This window comes from Nyctibius grandis, chromosome 6, assembly GCF_013368605.1.
Source record: "Nyctibius grandis isolate bNycGra1 chromosome 6, bNycGra1.pri, whole genome shotgun sequence".
Classification (NCBI taxonomy): domain Eukaryota; kingdom Metazoa; phylum Chordata; class Aves; order Nyctibiiformes; family Nyctibiidae; genus Nyctibius; species Nyctibius grandis.
Genome location: NC_090663.1, coordinates 31,241,237 through 31,264,075, shown reverse-complemented (window position 1 = coordinate 31,264,075; position 22,839 = coordinate 31,241,237). Strand labels below are relative to the sequence as shown.

The window sequence follows — 22,839 nt, the reverse complement described above, 5'->3', positions numbered from 1 at the left end:
TTCAGGGAGCGAGCTGAGCACACCGATTCCACCCCAGGGGGATGGGAGGCCTCCTGGTCTATGACATTACTACAGCGTTGCCCCAGTGGTGCAAGCCCAGCTACAGCCCCATCCCCCTTCGAAACTAGTTTAAAGCTCTCCGAATGAGCCCTGCTAATTCCCTTTTTGTCTCTTTGCTCAGTCATTCAAGGGTTTAATGTGAAAACCGTGACTCATTATGAACTAATATGCCCACTTACCTGGGCTTCCTCTCTTAAGTGGTGAAGGACTGCGGCTTCGAGACAACTGCAAGACAAACAGAAAAGGAAACCCAGGTGTACTAAAGAACTGTACCCAAGAAAGGCACCTGGGGACCCATCAACATTCAGAAAATTTGCATGTGATACTCTGTTGGTGCAGCTCCACTGCTACAAAGTCAAACTCCGTAACTTTCTCTTTCACACCCTGCACACACACAACAAAGTGAGTCTTACCCAAAGCCTCTCACATTTTCAATAATACATTTTAAGTTGAGGGCACCTATGTCAATTTAATAAGATGGGCTAGCAATTAGGAAAATACACATGATTTTTACATAAATAATTAAAAATATTGTGTAACTATACCATATGCAGAACTCTGCTAAGGTTTCACATACCTTCCCAGAATCACAGAATGTTAGGGATTGGAAGCGACCTCGAAACATCATCTAGTCCAATCCCCCTGCCGGAGCAGGATTACCTAGATCATATCACACAGGAACGCGTCCAGGCGGGTTTTGAATGTCTCCAGAGAAGGAGACACCACAAGCTCTCTGGGCAGCCTGTTCCAGTGTTCGGTCACCCTCACCGTAAAGAAGTTTTTCCTCATATTTATGTGGAACTTCCTGTGTTCCAGCTTGCACCCATTGCCCCTTCTCCTTTCAAAGGATGTCACTGAGAAGAGCCTGGCTCCATCCTCATGACACTTGCCCTTTACATATTTAGAAACATTAATGAGGTCACCCCTCAGTCTCCTCTTCTCCAAGCTAAAGAGACCCAGCTCCCTCAGCCTCTCCTCATAAGGGAGATGTTCCACTCCCTTAATCATCTTCGTGGCTCTGCACTGGACTCTCTCTAGCAGTTCCCTGTCCTTCTTGAACTGAGGGGCCCACAACTGGACACAATATTCCAGATGCGGTCTCACCAGGGTACAGTAGAGGGGGAGGAGAACCTCTCTTGACCTGCTAACCACACCCCTTCTAATACACCCCAGGATGCCATTGGCCTTCTTGGCCACAAGGGCACACTGCTGGCTCATGGTCATCCTGCTGTCCACTAGGACCCCCAGGTCCCTTTCCCCTTCACTGCTCTCCAACAGGTCTGTCCCCAACTTGTACTCATACATGGGGTTGTTCTTGCCCAGATGCAGGACTCTACACTTGCCCTTGTTATATTTCATTAAATTTCTCCCTGCCCAACTCTCCAGCCTGTCTAGGTCTCTCTGAATGGCTGCGCAGCCTTCTGGTGTGTCAGCCACTCCTCCCAGTTTTGTGTCATCAGTGAAATTGCTGACGGTGCACTCTATTCCCTCATTCAAGTCATTAATGAATATATTGAATAGCACTGGTCTCAGTACCGACCCTTGAGGGACTCCACTAGATACAGGCCTCCAACTGGACTCTGTCCCATTGACCACCACTCTCTGGCTTCTTTCCTTCAGCCAGTTCACAATCCACCTCACTACCCGATCATCCAGACCACACTTCCTCAGTTTAGCTGCGAGGATGCTGTGGGAGACCGTGTCAAATGCTTTACTGAAATCGAGATAGAACACATCCACAGCTTTACCATCATCTATCCACCGGGCTATGTCCTCATAAAAGGCTATCAAGTTGGTTAAGCATGACTTCCCCTTGGTGAAGCCATGCTGAGTGCCCCTAATGATCCCCCTATCCTTGATGTGCCTAGAGACAGCACCAAGGACAAGTTGTTCCATCACCTTTCCAGGGATGGAGGTGAGGCTCACCAGTCTATAGTTACCCGGGTCCTCCTTCTTGCCCTTTTTGAAGATTGGACTGACATTCGCTTTCCTCCAGTCCTCAGGCACCTCTCCCGTTGCCCACGACTTAGCAAAGATGATGGAGAGTGGCCTAGCAATGACTTCCGCCAGCTCCCTCAGCATCCGCGGGTGCATCCCATCAGGGCCCTGGATTTATGGACGTCCAGATTGCTTAATTGGTCCCTGACCCAGCCCTCATCTACCAAGACAGATTCCTCCTCTATCCTGACTTCTTCTGGGGCCTCAGGGGTCCGGGGCTCCTCAGGACAGCCTCCAGCAGTACAGACAGAGGCAAAGAAGGCATTCAGTAACTCCGCCTTCTTTTTATCCTCTGTCTCCAGGGCACCCACCTCATTCATCAGTGGGCCTACATTGCCTCTAGTGTTGGTTTTACCTGCAATGTATTTGAAAGCCCTTTCTGTTGTCCTTGACCTCTCCTGCAAGGTTTAATTCCAAGGAGGCCTTAGCTTTCCTAGTTGCCTCCTTACACCCTCTGACAACAGACTTCTATTCCTCCCAAGTGGCCAGCCCCTCCTTCCATGATCTGTACACCCTCTTCTTCCACTTGAGTTTGCCCAGCAGTTCCCTGTTTAACCATGCAGGTCTCCTGGTACCCTTTCTTGACTTCCTACCTGCTGGGATGCTCTGATCTTGAGCTCAGAAGAAGCAGTCCTTGAATGCTAACCAACTGTCTTGGGTCCCCTTACATTCTAGTACCCTGTCCCATGGGATTTCCCCTAGCAATTGCTTGAAAAGGCCAAAGTTGGCCCTAACTGAAGTCCAGGGTTGTGATTCTGCTAGATATTCTGTTCCTGCCACATGAGATCCTGAACTCCACCATCTCATGGTCACTACAACCAAGGCTGCCCTCAACCTTCACCGCTTCAACCAGACCCTCCTTGTTAGTGAGGATAAGATCCAGCAACACTCCTCTCCTAGTTGGCTCATCCACCATTTGCATCAGAAAGTTATCATCCATGCACTGCAGGAACCTCCTGGACTGAGGATGGCTGGCTGAGTAGGCCTCCCAGCAAATATCAGGGTAGTTGAAATCCCCCACGACAACCAGGCCCTGTAATTGTGAGACTGCTCTCAGTTGCCTGCAGAAGGCCTCATCAAGCTCCTCATTCTGATCTGGTGGCCTGTAATAGACACCCACAACACTATCACCCATGCCAGCCTGCCCCTTAATTCGTACCTACAAACTCTCAACTCGCTCCTGATCCGCCCCTGGACAGAACTCAATACATTCTAGCTGCTCACTCACATGAAGAGCAACTCCACCACCTCTCCTTAGTGGCCTGTCTTTCCTGAACAGGACATAGCCATCCATGACCACATTCCAGTCATGCGAGGCGTCCCACCAAGTCTCTGTAATTGCCACTAGATCATAACCCCCTGACCGAACACGGATTTCTAACCCCTCTTGTTTATTCCCCATGCTGCGTGCATTGGTGTACAGGCATCTCAGGGAGCGAGCTGAGCACACCGATTCCACCCCAGGGGGATGGGAGGCCTCCTGGTCTATGACAATACTACAGCGTTGCCCCAGTGCTGCAAGCCCAGCTACTACCCCATCCCCCTTCGAATCTAGTTTAAAGCTCTCCGAATGAGCCCTGCTAATTCCTGTCCCAGAACCCTTTTGCCCTTACGACATAAACCTTTCCCATGTATTACCGTCACGCCTGGTGTCTTATAAAACCAGCCATTATCAAAGAACCCAAAGCCCTGCCTGTAGCACCAGTCTCGTAGCCAGGCGTTAATAGAGAGAATCCTACTATTCCATCCCATATCATCACCCGAAAATGGAAGGAGGGAGGAGAAAATAACTTGTGCCCCAGACTCTTTCACCAACCATCCTAGGGCCTTGTAGTCTTTCTTCATCCCCCTCAGACTACGGGATGCAGCTTCTTCCCCACCTGTCTGGAAGATCAGCAGGGGGTAGTAGTCTGTGGCCTGCACCAGGTTGGGGAGTTTCCTGGTGATATCCCTGATTCGGGCTCCAGGCAGGCTGCAGACCTCCCTGTGATGGGGGTCAGCTCTGCATATTGGGCCCTCAGATCCCTTTAGGAGCGAGTCTCCAACCACTAAAACTCTTCTCTTCTTCCTTGTGGAGGAGGTAGCTATACGCCTGTCAGGTTTTTCTGACTGTGGTGGGACCTCTGATATAGGTTGCCTCTCCACCACATCCCCATTGGACCGGCTGTATTCCACTAGGGCTTCATATCTATTGCTCAGAGGCACCTGTGGAGGCAAGGTAGGCAAGGAGGGCACTCGCCTTTTGCCACGACCATAGACTTGCCTCCACTCACTCCTTTCATTTAGGTTACTGTTTTCCACCTAAGAGGGGCAGAGTACAGGGGTCCCTCGATCCTGGGAGCTCTCTGGCAGGTGCTCCCATTTTTGTTGCAGGGAAGGCAGAGCCTGGCTCCACCAGTCTATCTCCATTTCAGCTTCCTGAATGCTCCTAAGCCTTTCTACTTCGGCTTGAAGCCTTTCAACCTGGCTTTGCAGCTGTGCCGCTCGGCCGAGCAGATCATCTACTTGCTCACAGCGCACACAGCCGCCTGTCACCAGGGAGACGCTGTGGCATTCCCTGCAGCCTGCGACCTGCACAATTGCCTCCTTCCGTGGGAGCTCTGGCTGAGTTCCCACATCCATTTTGGTCTTCTTACGCCGGGTGGAGACCATTGTTCTTTCACTGAGCTGGGAAATACCTCCTGGTGACACCCCTGGTTCACAGCTCCTTGGCGCCTTCCTCGCCTTGTGCACTGGGAAGGAGTCAGCGCCCTGCCCAAAGAGCTGCAAACGGCTGTGGCCTCCCCGCCCCGGGACACACCCAGTCACTGCTGACTCACAGTCACTGCTTACACGCCCTGTACCCTCCCAGAGGCTCTTTATCACCCGATCAACAGGGGGTGGTGCTACGCCCCCTCCTCTCCTGATTCGTTGCCGGGAACTTCTGGGTCCAGACAGGACTCAGGGCTGCTGCTCGGGTGGCCCCGAGTACAGAAACCACCCGGTACATCCCGATCTCGCCCTCGCCCCGCACTCACCTCAGTCGCTGCCGCCGCTGCCGCTGCTGCTGCCTTATTAGTACCACCTCAGTTCTTCCCACCCTACACTGATTTTCTGCTCCTTTGAGGCATTAGAGTGTAAATTTAGACTACTAATTCCAGGAGGCAAGGACCATGTGCTGTATATGTACTGCAAGGTGACCAATACACTTCCAGATGATGCAGTTAGTTATTCAGAAGGGTACTGAAGCAAGGAGGAGTACGGGGAAAGCATTCCGGGAGCCACAGTTGATACTTCTGAGAATTTAACTATGATCTACTTCTCGTACAGTATCTCCACTGATAATTATACAAGGCAATAACTATCGCTTCAGCTTCACCTCCTTCCAGACCCAGCAATGGCATTTATTCCCAATGTTAAAATGCACATGTGGCACACCAGCATTTTTAAAAGGTTGCCTACAATCTCAGTTTAAAATACTTGATGCTGTTTATACTACAAGCATTCAGATGGGACTTACATGATGAGATAGAAAAGGACTGGTGCTACGGCTACGGTTGTGTCTTCTGCTTCTACTTCTGCTTCTGCGAGACCACTACAAGAGAAGAGTTTGACAAACCTCTTTTGAGAGAGTGCATTTAATAAAGACAAACTCAGCAAGCAAACTTGCCTTGCTGGAGGACAAGGCTTGAGGACAGAGAGGAAACACAGTAAACTTTCTCCTTAGGACAGTCTCTGCCAACAATCATACATCTGCATAATGAATAGATTAAGGCAAATGGAACTATTCATCCTAAATACAGGATGAGGCACTAAAACATAACTGATGTTTTACATATACAACTCCAGCCATACAGGGAACAATCAAGAATTTATCTTTTTAAATTTTAGAACAGTGTTTAAATCCAATAACTTCCCGTAACATGTTCCTTAACAAAAGTATGTACCAGAGCTCCTCTTTTTGTGACTGCCTCTCCCTTCACGATTACAACATCATTTTCCATCAGAGCAGGCCATATATGATAGGCCACCAAGGCAACTGTGAAATCAGAGTCAAAACTACGATGGTACCTGTTGAAACATAGAGTACAAGAAATGTCTGCATATAAGTGCCAAAAGATAAACATGATGCTTCAAGTCAATGCTGATAAAAAGCAGAATACTAGTTACAGCTCAAACATCTTTCTTGACAATATTTCTGTATCACAAAAATACAGAACCTGTAAAAGAAATGCATTTGTAAGACAGACTTAGCAGAATATACTGTTTACTTATACTGAGTGACACTCTAATAAAGCCATCTCACACTTCAGAAGGCCACTAGACCATATTCTTGCATAAGACCCATGCAAGCCACGGTCTTTGGGTCCACTGACAGATTAAATCTCTTGAGCGGCATTTTGGCAGACATAGTCATCCCATCTTCATCAAATACCTTGCTAAAACAAGACCCCTATAAAGGGTATTACAGAAATACTCAATCTAACTATAAAGTTACATCCTAGTATCTTATGAGACATAAGAGGCAATTTCAGTAGCAAGATCCTCAGATACTAATAATGAAACAGTGACCTTTTAGCTAAGAAAATTTATTTTGAAGGCCTCTTAACATACCAGATATATATTACCGCCCTAAGTCTGCAATATTGGCTGAATATACATGTCTGGTTTTGTGGATTCAAACTCAAAACAAATACCAAATAACTGCAATAAAAAATAGCAATGCATCTATACATTAGTAATGTATATTCAATAGCAATTTATATAAAACAATGTTGTAAACAGAGGCATGAAGCTCTGCATGGAGGAAGGTATAGGGTACAATGAGGTTTGCCAACACTTTTATAGAATGGTATCACACATCATTAACAGAGCTATTTTAATTTCTACAAATTTTGCTCCATCTCTGTGTACCACATATACATGCCATACATGTAAACATATATATGCCATATATTTATCTATACAGATGGATGTGCATATATATGTCTCCCATAGCAACACATACAAACACATTACATCTGTTTTTTGAAGTCCACACACATCAAGTAGGTGGAGAAAGCATCCCAAGGCTATAGCATAGTATTGCCACCTTCTTAATTCAGCCAATACCTTTAGGTACCAAATAGCTAACTGCCCAGCATTTGGACAGGATCATTAAGTAGTCATGCGTGACTTTGCATGCTCCTGTTCAAGGGCTACTTTTATCTTCTCTATTGCTCTCCTTGGCCTCTCAAGCTCTTCCCCATCTGGGTTCCATTCTATTTCAAGTTATTATTAAAAACCTACTTATTGGTGTGGCTTTTCTTGCTTTTGAGAGTATTTTTTTTGGAGCTAACAATCCCATTAGTTTTCTTGAAGGCATGGAAGTACCCTACAGTTCTCTGCCAGCTAACAAAGCAGCCAGCCCTAATCCGATGGAAAAAAGAAAAACTATGTTATGGTGTGCATATTTTAAACAAAATTCCCATTTTTAGAAGGCATTTTGCTTTTTGCTCAGCTCTAAACCAGAAGAGATGGGGGTGTATTAAGATCCATATGTTGTACAGCAGCCACAGCCTGGAGGTCACAGCACATACATTGATGATCCTGGTATCAGGCACCAACTGCCAGATCTCAGTAAACATGACTTTTACAAAATGGGCCAGAAAGGAGGAACAAAGATGCACACACTTTATAAACACTGGAGGCAGATAGAGACTAAACAAGGAAAGGAAAGGTGATGATAATTTTCCTCTTAAAGGATAAATTAAATATGCTCTAGAGACTGAAGTTTATCCAGAAAATTGCTCTCATGTTCATTAAAAAAAGCTGTTAACACTGGTCTACATCCTGGCATTTATATACCATCATAAACCTTAAAGACGTACCAAATTCACTACAGACCAGGAATATTTGCCCCAAATTAATGTTTAGCATCAATCACAAACCTTTATATTAATTAGGAAATAAGTAGACTATACAACCTGACTGTTTTTTTAATAGTAAGAATCTGACTGAAAATAAAGAGCTCTTACTTGGTCTCACTGAAAAGTTCTCCATCAGTACCAAAGGCAATATCAAGAGGAGGAACGAGTGTCTGCATTGAAAAAGCCACACGGCACAACTCTCGAATCAAAGTACTGATCACAATGAAATCAATTTCTGGTGGAAATGAAATCTTTGGGTTGATGTTCATGGATCGAATTACTTCCTGAAAATAAACACAATTCGGTAGTTTGAACTCACTGACACTTTTATTCACGGGCAAGTATGGAAATCCCTCCTAAATATGCCTCTCTGCTTTCTGTGTTTAAAAATCATAGAAGCAGCTCCCAGCAATGTTGTCTCAGGCTATTCCAGAAAATATTAGCTTCAGAAAGAATGTGCTGTTATTTTAGAAATAAAGTATGAGCTACATCATTGACATCGATCTTAGGAGATGCAGCTTTCCAATGGAGCACGGATTTAAGAAAAATATTAAATTTAGCTGACATTTATTTGATTAAGACAGTTACACTGTATCTTGCCAAACATGTTATTATAGTAGACAGAGACATTCTCGTCACAGGTGAATAAAACAAGTGATTACTGTGCCTTACTGCAATATTATTTTGGAAAATAAACTGCTACAAGACACAAAATCCATGCAATAAACTTTTTTCCTTCTTCAGGTTACAGTGCATTTCTAGTTTACACACTCCAAATTTATTAGCTACTGAAATAGATCAACACTTCACTTTTCCACTGCCCTTGACTTACGTTGACACTGGCTTGAACATCATACAGATCCTCATGGCGAATGATGTAATCCAGGACAGCGTCTTCAAGTGACTCAGGCCCTGAGTGACCTAGAGACAGAGTCTCTCTTACACGTATTTTGAACTGCCTGTAGGCCATCTTTGCTGCATGAAAAGACTCCTGCAAGCATAAAGAACACCTAGTTAAATACAGGAGACTGAGATTAATTTTTTATCAATTATCTGAGAGGACGAACTTAACCTAGTATCATCATTGTAAGAAGGAATACAAAACGCTGCTGTAAAAGTGAAAGTTAAAAATAGTACTCATCTGGGAGGACTTCTACAAATAAACTATACTTGATTTAATTGCAGAAGACAGGATTGAAAATCTTCCCACCTAACCTTCTATTTTTACGTAGGATTCCATCACACACCCACGATCAATGGAACCATGTTCAAAGATATCAAGAGCAGAATTCAGCAATAACATTTTGTGTGCCACAGCCTAATATGTCGGACAGGAGCACCTCTTGTCTATTGGGAAGAAAGGTTGAATTGGAGAGTGTAAACTGAATGACGGTTGTGAGGAAAAAAAAAATCAGCTTGGGATCACACAGATTAACAGACACACTGCCTCTCTGACACAGGTATGTACTACATCAATTTTATAGACAAGAAGATTAAGCACAGAAAAATGAAAACAAATTTCTTCAGTCTGAGCTCATATTAAATGTGAGGTATCTAGGTAATTTCAAGGGACCCAATAAAACTAGAAAAGCACATAGCTACAGGCAGAGGGAAGCATGATATGGAAAGATTTTTAGCTTTCTAGAATGTAGTATTCCCAAAAGAATTCATCTAAATGAGGTGGTGGTGTTTAGTGCAAAAATCAGCTACCTTTGCTCCCTTTGAGCACCTGTACTGTAGATCACTGACCCTGTTTCTAGTGTTGGGACAGAACGGTCAGAAAAGGACACTAAGTTGAGAGTTCAATGTAAAAGTGTGAGGGAAAGAAAGGAAAACCAAAAAGTAAAAAAGAAGAGAAGTTTTCATCTCCATGCTTCACAGAAATGCTAATTTACACATCATTTAATCCAATCCAGCCATAATATTTTATAAAACACCTCTGGCCTGTAAAACAAGAAATATTTTTTCTTACCACAGCTGCAATGTATATTATCCTCTGTACCATCTCCATGTCGCTGATGTATGTCCTCAAAAGGGTCTCTGCATCCAAGCGTCCTCGATCATAAATGTCACCAAAGCGAGCTATCAGGCTGGTGCGACGCGAAGTGTTTGTATGCCTGGCTCGGCCAGGTGAGCAGCTCCTCAGGGGAAGTCGACTAGGTGACTTGCTCTCACCGTGCCTTGGGGAAGGAGAGCAGCTCCGTGCAAGCCTGTGACAGACATGTAAAGAAGCCTGAAGTCACTTCATCATCCTCAGACGCTTTTGCCTAGTGCACAGCGTTTTGTGTCAATTTAATTATTACCAGGGTAAACTGAGATTTTGAGCCAACATAATTAAAGAAGTAAAGCTGCAGCTGGTTAGTCTAATATGAACGCATTTGTGTCAATATATTTTATGGGCTGGAGCCTTAGTAATAAAATCAAAGTAATTCCTAAAGTGTGTACAGCCAAGCACTTTGTTCTGGGGGAGCACATTTATAACTAGTAATACTTTGGAGATTTGTTCCTCTCTCAGTACCATTGAAGAGCTGTAAAGTCAAACAAGTGAGAATATAACAAGTTTTACCCTGTAATGGTACAGTATTCAAACAGGATTTATAAACAAAAACCTAACCATCTCTTTTTATCCTGTACAGTTGCTCTCAACGTATTTTTTAAAGCTGCTCTCTTTGCTGTTTTGCCAGAAACTTAACATAGCTGCTTGAAATCAAAATATTTGGGCACTAAAAATCAGTTAAAGAGTTTATGCTCCTTCATAACCAAGTACAAAAGCTTAGCTTTTGTTTATACTTTAGTTTAAAATGAGGAGGGAATTCATGCTATCCAACATGAACAATTCCTCTGACTCAGTGACTTCTCTGAATAATGCCTCTACCTGCTCTGGAGAACAGAATTTTGGGCATCCAGGATAGAAACCTCATCCCGCAGTATCTGAATCTGCTGCTCACAGTCATTCAGACGATCTAACTTCCTCAGGCCATCCTCCACCTGGGCACGGGAAGTCTTCAGACTTAACCACACAGAAGAAAGTTAGTCACAAGATGTCCTTCTACCAATGCAAACCATCTATCAATTAATCCTCATAATCAAACAAAAAGAACCGAAAAAGATGAGAAATATTGAGCAAGCTCATTATGCTGAAATACAGGGAAAGCAAGAGTTTAAAAAAAAGCATGCTCTTAATTACACTTTAAATGTAAAAGTGTACTGTGGCAGAAGACTGGATACACTACACTTTACGTTACAGGAGAGATCACTGGTTAACATTTGGTGTCCTTGCACTAGCTCAGATGATGAGGTCTAAGAAAGAAACTGGTTTCTTTCTCATATTTAAGATGTTAACTAAACCAGCTGTTTTCCTTCCTACAGTTTAAGACTCTAGCTATTGTCTTACACCAGGTCCTTGGGTCCTTTTCTTATACCAGGTCCTTGGGTCCTTGTCCTAGCAAGAAATAATCACTAATATTTGACTGACTGATATTAGTCAGTCAAAGGATATCACCAATGATGTTATTCAAATAATACCAAAAGCTAATGATTCCTCTCCTCTCCCCAAGAGAAGCAGTGTTTCTTAAACATTGGCAGACAACCAGTTAAGCAAGTTTATCTTGTCCTTTACTCTTATTTAACGTTAGAAAGTATCTCAACATCTCTGCTTTCCCTCCTAACACAGGTATTACTGTTGCTTTCCTCTTTCCAAAAGGAGGGAGGGGAAAAAAAAAAATGATGCTTTCTATTCATTTTAGAGGCATTCAGTCTGCCCTTCCTTCTCTTCACTGAAGGACCCTGGGGAGATTTTTAAGGATGTGAACCAATGAAAGCTGTAATACCTATCAATTGACAAGCTTCCTGTTCCACGTTTTTAAGGAGCAGGCTGACTGAAAGGACCACAGGTAATAAGGCCAGCACATCTGCTAAGAGGAAAGACTGTCCTCCTAATCTGGGTAGGAAAAACTGCAGATACTATTACAGTTCCATGGACATCCTTAGTCAGCTCCTCCCACAAGGTCTTCTAGCAGAGCAGTAGTAAAAGAGGGCTAAAGAATTCTAATATAAAGAACAACTGGGAAAGGATAGTAGATTTGGGAAGACAAGTTCTAGAGATAGAGATGGGGGAAAACCATTATGTACCAGGGGGGAAAAAAAAAAAAAGTTAAAAAAACCTTATATAATATACAACACGCTAGTCAGGCTTTCCTTAAATTGCCAAGATAGACATTGCAGACAGACAATGCAGTGTTAATAACTATCCAACAGAAAGGATAAATAAAAAGTAATCATTTCACTTCTGTATTATTTTCTTTTTGTTATTTACCCCTATTTTCACGGGGATTTTTCAAAAAGTTTTAAAGCAATTTTTGATGGTCTTTGTCTCACTGCTGTGAGATCCACAATGCTTTCATCTTTTCATGATGACAGCAGATAAAGATTACAAATACAAAAAGATGCTTAATTATTGGTCTGCCCTTATCGGGGATGGGGCAGGGGGAACCAACCAAACAAACCAGGAGAGCATATGACAGACTGAAAACAGCAGAAATACCTGCATCTTTCATTGTTCATCACAAGTCATAGGTAAGTCACAAACATAAGGAAAGCCACAACTGAAAATGAGTATTTCTTTCTTTGTAAGGAAAAAAACAACTTTAAGACAGACACATTTATGAATTACCAGTGCTGACTTTTGTAAGCCTTAACACTAATCCTTTCCATGCTAATTAAATCTATGCAGTATTCAGAGTTTCCCCTGTTTTATTATTCATTCACTCTGCTGCTAAATACTAATCTGAAGAGAGAATTTTCATCTTTCTGTTAAGGTTAAAAAGATGTAGATGCTACCAAAAAATAATGGGAACAAACAAGGCAAAATATAGTTCTTAGAAAAATCAGAACAGTTTTTATAACCAACTTTTATTATAAGGCTATAACTAGTGTTTTAAACCCCACCATCTAACCATTTAAAAATAAAATAGGCATCTTCAGCCAGTTTCTCAGGAGAAAATACAACAGCCTTGAAAATTTGTGTCAAGTATCTGCTTAATGCTGTTTGGATAAAGAAGCCCACTGTTACCCTTCAGTTTCAAACAATTCATTAACAATAAAGTCCATCACAGTCCCCCATGTCCTTGGGCTAAGCTCAACTCATTCAGTCAGATTGCCTTGGAATTCAAGGCAAGAACAACTCCACCTATGTAATTTTTGGCCAGATGCCTGTTTAGCCTCTTTTTAAGAGCCCACTGCAACAGTGACACTACAAGGTCTTGAGGTAACCGATTCAAGCTACCATATTGGCTGTTATTAATTACAACCATGTTTATCAAAATTTCTTCCTGCCAATCTATAGAACAGGTCCTCTGTACAGCAGATCAAGAAAGAAAAGTTCTCCTCACCTCATTTACTTCAAAGGGAGTCACCTGGCTTTGTTAAGTTTGATCAGACCTTGGCACGAGTCTAAGCACCCTAGTAGTAAGCTTCCATTTATAATAGTACTAATAGGATTTTGTTTAGTCTGCATATAACAAGAGTTTTTAGTACGCTTTATTTTTTGTCTTCCCCTGAAGAACTTCCAGTTACTTTTAAATGTTGATATTATTAATTTTAAAAAAATGTATTTTCCTTCATAATTCTGCAGCAAATAGCTAAATCCTGTTAAAATTAATATCTTGATATAACAAAAGCTTGTACTGGCTATAGAATTTAATTATATTGAGTCTAGACCACATTTGCTCTAACAGCCCAGGAGACCAAGATGTCTTGCAAAACATGCTTTGATTTAAGTATGCAAGACAGACAACTACAGACAAGCGGAATGAGATCATCGGTTATTCCAAGAGTCTCAAAAAACAAGTTTACAAAGATGCAAAGGGGACTCTCCTGGCAAACTGTTCCTTGTGTAAAAAAACATCCTGCCCTAAGTGTCACAGATGAGTCCCAATCTCACTTCCTGTACTTTTAGAAGGATTCTGGTTTTGACAGGCAGGTGAAGACTAGGCAAATGTGATTTCACCCAACTAAAAGGGTTCAAATTCTGAAAAGACGATTCACAGAACATGAAAAATATCACCTTCACTTCAATCAAAAGTTGAACACCCAGGCAGAAGATGCAAATGTAGAGTGCCAACTAAACTGAGAGCGAACATGAACCATAAGTATGTGGAGATTATGGCAACCCTGAATTCACGGGAAGACAGGAATGTTTTATTCTTCTGTCAGTAGTACAGATGGCAACATGAATTTCTGTCTAGTCTGCATTAAGACCTACACATGGGAATTGTGAGATGCTTTATTCCCTACTGATAGTTTTAATCGGGAAGACAGCAGTCAGGTTATATCTAAGAATCAAGGAGTTATATGAGCGACTTTTCACCTAACAAATCAAAAGAGCCCATTTTATGGGAATATGAGTTTATACCCCAGGTAGCCATCCAAAAAATTAAAATCCAAAGTGATCAACACTTGCTAGGCAAGTCCATGCATGAAATCTGACAATTAACATTATTCTAGAAGCAATGATAAACATCTGGAGATGAACAAGTGATATTCAACTTGATATTGGAAGTAGAAACTCTAATGACCTGAGGTTTTTTGTTTTCTTATCTTTATCAGGAGTAGCTCATCCTCACAGTTGCCCTAAATGGAAAGATAAACTCGTGGACAGTTACATCTTTTCCTACAGTGTAAGCAGCAAAGTCAAGTTTCCTCCATTTTTAAGAGCAGCAATATTATTTAGCTGAAAGGCTACAAGCATTTATTTAACAAGTATGACTATATTTCTGTTGTTGAAATGTCAGTTATCACAAGAATTCACATGCTGTTGGAATTAATTTCAACTACCTTTGTATTTGTTTCTGATAATACAACACACACACAAAAAAAAACCTAAACAAACAACCCAACAAAAACCATAAAAGACATGGGCTACATTTCATAACAGTGAAGAATTATTACTGCTCCTAGAACTGCCTGTAGGTCAAGCCACAAAAGGAAATTAGTTTTAAGGACCCCTATATTGAAATGGAAATGTAGGTCCCCCAGCTGCACCCTTACTGATCCAGATTAATTTCCCAGATGTGACCAACACACTTAGAAACTCAAAAATCATTTTTAAACCAGTGACATCGACATTATCAATAGCCATTACTTCTATGCAGACAGGCAAAAGGATTTGGCAAACATGGTCTAAAAGAAAAAGCCATACAAAGAACTTTATCTGAAGATAGACAAACTGAAGTGTCTTATTTAACACGCATGCTACTTCCAAGAGCACCATAGCAAATTGCAAACAATGGTTTCCAGCTATATGCAGAGTATGTTTCTCTCCTACTTAACTTCATCTACAAGATTCAAATGCTATCAGGCTGCTAGCTTCAAAGTAAACCTTCCTCTATCCTAAAGAAAAAAGCATAGTAGTTCAGCCATAAGGGTTCTTCTCACATGGATCTACTTATGCCAATTCTCTCTAACACCAAGAAACAAGGCTACAGGATGTTAAGGAGCTAGACTTATCTTTTGCTATAGCATAGGATAGTGTAGAATAAACAGAACTCACTCAGGTAAATGACAAACTGTGTCTCTGCATGCTGACTTTCTGCCACAAATACCCCAAGGCTCAATTTTTCTTACGCTGCTTTTAGCTGAACTATTTTGTCTTCTGCTGCCAAAAGAGTAGTGGCTGATTGGGTCTTTGTGTCTTCAAGAGCCAACTGGGTTTTTGTCAGACTGCAAGAAAAATTAATAACCTTCATGGTAAAGGCAGAGATTCTACCAGAGAATTTAACATGACAAACTGACTGTTTAAGCAGACCAGGTCCATACTAATTTAACATACAAAAACAATCACAGTGGTCTTTGTGCAGACTATCAGCACACAAATAGCTTATAAAAAGTCATATCTGACTACGCAATAACAGAATTATTTTGCTATGACCCATTATTTTTCATTAAGACTCAATTCCAGTTTCTCCATCGATTTCAACAATTGACAGCATTTAGAATGACTTCACTGTCTACAGATGGTGTATTTTAGGACATTAATTCTTTCTCCTGCACCTGTCCCCTGCCTGCCAATAACTACACAATCATGACTCCACACTGCATCACCTTGAACAGATCAGTTATGAAACTTTCACACATGACTTCATCTCTACTTGAATTGCCTCTTCCCCACCCTCCACCTTCCAGACTTCTGCCTTTGCAAACCATAGCCAACACCTCTCTGACCTGACTGCACATAGAAATGCAATCCACAAAACTGTACAAAAGCTTTACCGCTGATCTCCCACTTCTCACAGAAGCTAGCCAAAATGACTTTTTCATGCACTGCAAACTGTCACACACTCATTCCAGTCTGTATTAGTGAATAACTCTCCTTCTACTTCTCACCTTGACCATCCAACACTTTTCTCCTGCTCATCAAATAATCTTGTTCTATCCACACAGGAGTATAGGATGACATGCCTCACCCCTAAACCAACCTTTATATATACCTGAACCACAGAATGGCTGAGGTTGGAAGGGTCTCTGGAGGTCATCTGGTCCAATCCCCCTGCTCAAGCATGGCCACTTAGAGCCAGTTGCCCAGGACAAAGTCCAGACAGCTTTTGAGTATCTTCAAGGATAGAGACTCTACAACCTCCCTGGGCAACCTGTGCCAGTGCTCAGTCACCCTCACAGTAAAAAAGTGTTTCCTGATGTTCAGAGGGAACCTGCTGTATTTCAGTTTGTGCCTATTGCCTCTGGTCCTGTCACTGGACACCACCGGAAATAGCCTGGTTCTGTCTCCTTTACACCCTCCCTTCAGGTAGATACATTAATAAGATCCACCCATCTCCCATAATTTTTCTCTACAGTTAGAAATATCAACAGAAAACAACTCCTTTGCTTATTAAACCTTCCAGGCTGGAATTATGTTGCAAGATTACCTAATCTGGGGAAAACAGTTGAAATGCCAAGAACAAAAAAACCTCTCTTTGTCTTCCAACTTTTGTAGGGTCCTTCTCTGTCCCACCTTGTCACTTTTGATATGAGATCACAAGATTTCTTTTTTGTCTTCTTTCTTCTTTTCAGGGGGATGCATTGATCTTTAACTCACTCAGAGTTGACTAAGAGACTTTTTTGATAGTGAAAAATTAGAATGCCTGCATTCATCCAAGATGAAATACAACAGGTACTAATAAGCATTGGTGAATAAGGGGAGAGCAACTGATATAATCTCCCTTGCCTTCTGTAAGGCCTGTGACACAGTCCCACACAACTGTGTGTCTGCTTGTCTCTAAATTGGAGAGATATGGATTTGATGGATAAGGAACTGGCTGGGTGGCTGTGCCCAAAGAGTTGCAGTCAACAGCTCAATGTCCAAATGGAGATCAGTGACAAGCAGTGTCCCTCAGGGGTCTGTATTGGGACTGGTACTGTTCAGTATCTTTATTAATGACATTGACAGCAGGACTGAGTGCACCCTCAGCAAGTTTGTGGATGACACCAAACTGAGTGGTGCAGCTGATACTCTGAGGGACCAGATGCCATTGAGAGGGACCTTGACAGGCTTGAGGAATGGGCCCATGTGAATATCATGAAGTTCAACAAGGCCAAGGGCAAGGTGATGCACCTGGGTGAGGGCAATCACCAGGATATGTACAGAGGGGAAAAAAATGGATTAAGAGCAGCCCAGTGGAGAAGGACTTGGAGACAGTCATAGATGAAAAACTAGAAGTGAGCCGGCAATGTGCATTCACAGCCCAACAAGAGCATTTAATTATATCACTTACTGTGCTGACACAAGGACTGTGAACATTCATTGTTCTCATGCTAATAGGATGCATGAGAAAGTATCTGTCACTCAGAGCTACCTCTGAAATGGCCTGGAACTTGCACTAACTGCACAAATTTCCTTCTGAAGCAATTAAGTCATATTGAGACTACAGTACTCCACAAAATGTGTTTTATGCAACTAGACAAAAACTGTTCATAGTCACTCATGTGAAAATCTGTCTGTCTTTATTTCTCCATCTTACCACAGTGGGCTTTGATCTTCTTAGATGTTCACATACCAATTACATACCATAACATTATGACATGTTGTAGGTCCTTCAATAAGTGTTGTTGCACTATAGCTACTCAATTGATTTTTATCAAGGTTTGCTCAGCATGCAACAGATCATTGACTATAATTCTGCTGGGATGGTCATGCACTATACAAAACGCTTTTGCCTAGAACACTGGCATGTTTTCCAACTCCTATGCCAAAAGCAAAACCTACCAATTCAAATTATGAATATAGGTATGACCATATCGTTTGTACCCCACTTTGGGCACACGTGGACAATCCAGAGCCTAGATATATTTTGAAGCTCTGATTTTAAGCCAGAAATGAAACATTTTACAAATCTCCATCAGTATTTAGATGTCAAGAGAAAAATATGGCTTGTTGAAAAACAGAAAAACAAACAAAAAGAATCACAGTTAGTTGCCCTACTCTTGTTGCACATGGCTGAGCTCTAGACAAGTTGAAGTCAGTTCTTTCTGCAGCTCTTGAAGTTGAAAAGTCTGATTGCTGGCCAGCTCTCTCAGCTGCTGCTCTTTCTCAATTGAATCCTACAATGAAACACAAAATCACACTGCTTGAATGTTCTACCTTACAGAATCCTTCAGCAATGTAGTATAGCGTCATTAGCACATGTCTTTCTAAACATTTCAGTAAGGACCGTTTCTAAAGTAACTGAAAACAAAAGCAGTTGCATAGCTTCTAGAGCCATAAGCAATACCTTCCGGACACAGAAAACAAAGACTCAATTATACTAGGAAAAATATTCACTTCATTTACACCTCATGACAGAGAATATGGAAGGTCTGAGTATGCAGATTTACTACCTGTATACACATCATCTGAACAAAGTGTTCTTGTGGATGTGTTGTATGTTTTTTTTTCCTAGCTAGTCATCTTCTGACTGACTGTATCACCAGCTCAAGTCAAGTTTTTAGGAATTCACGTACACAAAATAAAAGAAAAAGTTATTAGAACAGAGGGGGCAACTATTGTCATTCCAGAGAGCACACTACTACACATGTAGCTTGTCTTTAACAACCTATAGATTTGCCTGATACCACTGGAATTAAATAAGTAACTGTGCAGCAGGCTTTTCTTTAAATTTTGAATGTCACGTGCAATGGCAAATCCACAACTGGTGTACCGGCTGTACTGTCATTTAATAACATCATTATTTTACATTTTGGGTTTCTTTGGCAGAACCCTACTCCTGCAATACCCTAGAATCTGACTCTTAAGGGATAGCACTTTTCATTTGTCCTTATTTTAATTGTGAAATATTTTGTCAGAAGAGGTGTAAAAATGAGAAGTCAGAGAACATGGAGACGTCACTGTCAAATCTCAAGATCTTTAATATTTTCCCCCATCAACCACCACTCTTATTTTCTTTCAAAGCACAAAGCCACAGCAGATCTGTCTTTTCTACCAAACTGTTAGCCCTACAACCCCTTCAGTAAATATCAAATACATACTAACTCCAAATATCAAGTCAGGCATGTGGTGGTATCACGATGGACAGGAGCACTTTCCCCCCCCGCCCCCCCCCCCCCCCCCCCCCCCCCCCTCTGGAGGTATTATAATGCTCAGATACCAAACAATTTTTTTTTTTTTTTGTGAATCAAAAAAAAAAAATCTAAGGAGCTCACAGATAAATGCATGGAGTTTATACACAATTTCAGCTTTCACATGTATTTTCACATAGTGTTAGATTTTTACTAGTAGAGGTATGGCATAAATACTTCTATGATGTCTTTGCAAACGTAAATGTAGCACAATTCTTTACTTAGAAAAGGAAAGCAGTACAAGAACATAGCTTCTCTTACAAAGAAAATTCCTCTGTACTGTCACTCGTTGTTGTGAAACAGCATAAGCCCTAGAAGGCCAAAAGTAACTTTAATGACCTCTGATTTCCCTTTCAAAGAAAACGTAAGGTGAGAAAGACAAATAGCATAGTTGACTCCATGCGCAACTAGGTACATATTTCATTAAGCAAAAGTCAGGGAGGGAGGCTATTATTAACAGAAAGTCATTAAAGTTCTCCTGCAGGTATAAGTTCACACCATTCTATTCCCTTAGAATAAGTTTTCTACATACCTGAGTGAGAGAGAGGTTGGTTTCAAAGAGCCTTCCTGAAATAGGACAGGAAAAACAAGTCCCTAGCCATGGCAGGAGACGAGTTTTTATTGTTTCCACACCCGCATAATGCCCACCTAAGAAAATACATACATTAACAAATTGTGACAGCACTTACAGAAGGAGTCAGAGCTTAAAAAGATGACACATGTGAAATGTGTTAGTAATAAGACAAGGCACCGATTTACCTTCTCGAGATGTTTCATTGAGGATTGTGAAGAGCTGCCCTTGAATCGCAGAGTTCAATTCTATTATTTCACAGCAGCAGTTCAGATTCTGATCACACGAATTAATCTGTAAATTAATGTGTATTAATTCTTTTACCTGTGCTTTCTTACTTAGAATTATTCCCGTTATGATCATTACTTTTCCCCCCCGCCTATAATTACATCTTCACAACCTTTTCTTACTGTATCTGCTAGAACACTCATCTTTAAAAAGTTCACATTGTTAATATGCAAACAAACAGGACATCAGGACTTCTATCACCCAGTTAATTCACTACTTAAGAAAACTTACTCCTTTCCCCATTCATAAAGAAGATGCAACCACAAATATCTCTAAAAGAAAAATCATAATAATTGTGGATCTATGTTAAACTCTTTCACCACAGAGAGTTTTTAAAATAATAAGATAGGAGACTGTTGGATGAAAAAACATATTAGTCCAAAACCTGATTTTCCATATTAGCTGAAATAATACATATGAGGCTATTATCTTGCTTTGTCAACAGCCACGTGATGCCTCCATGCAACTTCATCTGATTTTTAAGAGTTACCAACTGGAACAAATACTACTGAAGAATGGGCAAAATCCAGCATTATGCCTAGGAAACAACAGAACAGCAAAACTACACTACTTCCAGCAAATGCAATTCTGTAAAGGAGTTGACGGGGTTAATTTATCCAGGATGCTACTGACCCTGCCAGGAGAACACATACTTTGTACCTGCTTCCTTAATCTTTATCTGTAACCTGCATATCATCTTCCCCATAGATCACCTTCTAGGTCTTCAGGCTTTAATGGTTCCATATGGTTTTTACAAGCTTCCAAAACAGCTAAAACTCCCACCCATGCTGCTGTCAGCTTGCATTTTGATTGCTGGAACATGCTTTCCTCTGGCCTCAGGGAGCACTGTCTTGCCCTGCCAACCTCCACCAGAACACCACTGCAAAGTGCATTTTTCTAGCTCATTACACTGACATAACACCCATGGTGCTTCCATCTGCCAGCTCCTTCTTTTCTGCAATGGCAGCCTGAAACTGGTAGTCCTCATTTCCCAAGGCCTCAGAGACTACCCCCACCTCACTTATTACGAGAGTTCAGCTCCCACTATTGCTCAGCCCTCACGAGGTCTGCCTCCACCATCCATTTGCAATATTTTAAAATGCCTACCTGTCCTCCTTCCTCTGGTGTCCTGCATTCTGTGGTAGCTTTATAGCTACCCTCAAACTCCTCGTTAAAGCTGTCCTTTGCCATGAATCCTGCAGGGAGTTACACTGGCTATTAATATGCTGTAACTCCTACATAACAAAGTAAAAAATATCTGACTTCCCTTGAAAAGGCTGCATCTCTACTGAGCACCTTTTCTCACACAGCAGATGCTCACAGGCTCATGACCAAATCAGCTATCAGTGTCCTGAAGCTAATAAAACCTGGGGACATAAGAGTGAGAACTCTGTCGAGTTTTTCCACTGAGAAAATTCACAACTGTCAAATCTCAGGTCCCTTCATCTCATCTTTCCCTAATTTTACACCCTTTCTTCTGCTTCCACTCTTTTGCCTCTTCAGTCTCCTGTTACCTCGTCCTCCTCCGTGCATTCCATTACATCCATCTGCAGCCTTCTCCTCACCCATACCCAAAACTCTTTCCTCACATCTGCTTCCCCCCTTCCGAAGCCCTTCGGCAGCTGTGCTGCCTTGCAGCAGCCTCTCAGCTCTAACAGGTTTCCCACCCAGAAGAGCTAGGAAGCTGGATAACCCAGCTCTCACTTTCAACACCCTTTTTCCTCACATTTTCCCGACTGTTCTGAGGCCACAGGCAATGCCTTCTTGGCACACCCTCACCCGCCGTCCTTCCATCTCCTGGTCTTTGCCATAAAACTCTTTTCTGATCCAGACTCAGCCCAAATATCACTTTTAGCCTCCAGTCCTTGCTTTCAGTGAACCTTGTCACAGGCAAAAAAAAAAAACAGCTGAAGCTGTGAGTGCTACAGGCACTGGGTGTTAAAATCGTGAGAACTGCGTGCATGTGCGGGTCAGCGTCCCAAACTGGCCTTTTGAACCCCAAGCGGCGGCCACTGCCCGCTCCCCAGGGCAGGGCGGCCGGCCGCAGGTCGCAGTTGCGCCGGGCTAAGGGCGCCCGCGCTCCCGGGAGGCGGTGGGGGCCGCTGCCGCTCCGCGTCCCGCCGTCACCGCGGAAACCGCCGCGCGGCCCGGGCACTGCGGCGACCGCGCCGCTGCCTGCGGCCTCCCGCCCCCTGAGAGCCCGCGGGTGAAGCGGGCCTCCCGCCGTACAGCCCCCCAGCAGACGCGGAACCCTCCGCTGGCGGCCGCGGCCCACCTCGTAGTCCCGGTACCAGCTCTCCAGTTTCTGTTGCAGCACCCGGCCGCTCTCCGCGCCGACCAGCCTCCTCAAGCTGTCGGCCATGGCCGGCTGTCAGCTCGCTCCCGGCGTTGGGATGGGCTGAGCTGGTTGTCCCGTCCCTCCGGGAG

The 22,839-nt window shown here is 42.6% G+C and overlaps 1 protein-coding gene across 1 annotated transcript; it reads right to left on the bottom strand.

The window, feature by feature from the left end:
• Positions 1–222: 222 nt before the first annotated feature.
• On the bottom strand, positions 223–22,813 carry SPATA18 (spermatogenesis associated 18). Its single transcript, XM_068403962.1, has 11 exons — positions 22,688–22,813; positions 20,313–20,418; positions 20,086–20,201; positions 18,421–18,539; positions 10,822–10,956; positions 9,919–10,156; positions 8,779–8,937; positions 8,055–8,230; positions 5,985–6,108; positions 5,558–5,632; positions 223–285 (listed from the first exon to the last, which is right to left on the bottom strand). Exons 1-11 carry the CDS (start codon positions 22,772–22,774, stop codon positions 223–225), a joined length of 1,398 nt encoding a protein of 465 aa, XP_068260063.1. The 5' UTR covers positions 22,775–22,813.
• Positions 22,814–22,839: the final 26 nt, after the last annotated feature.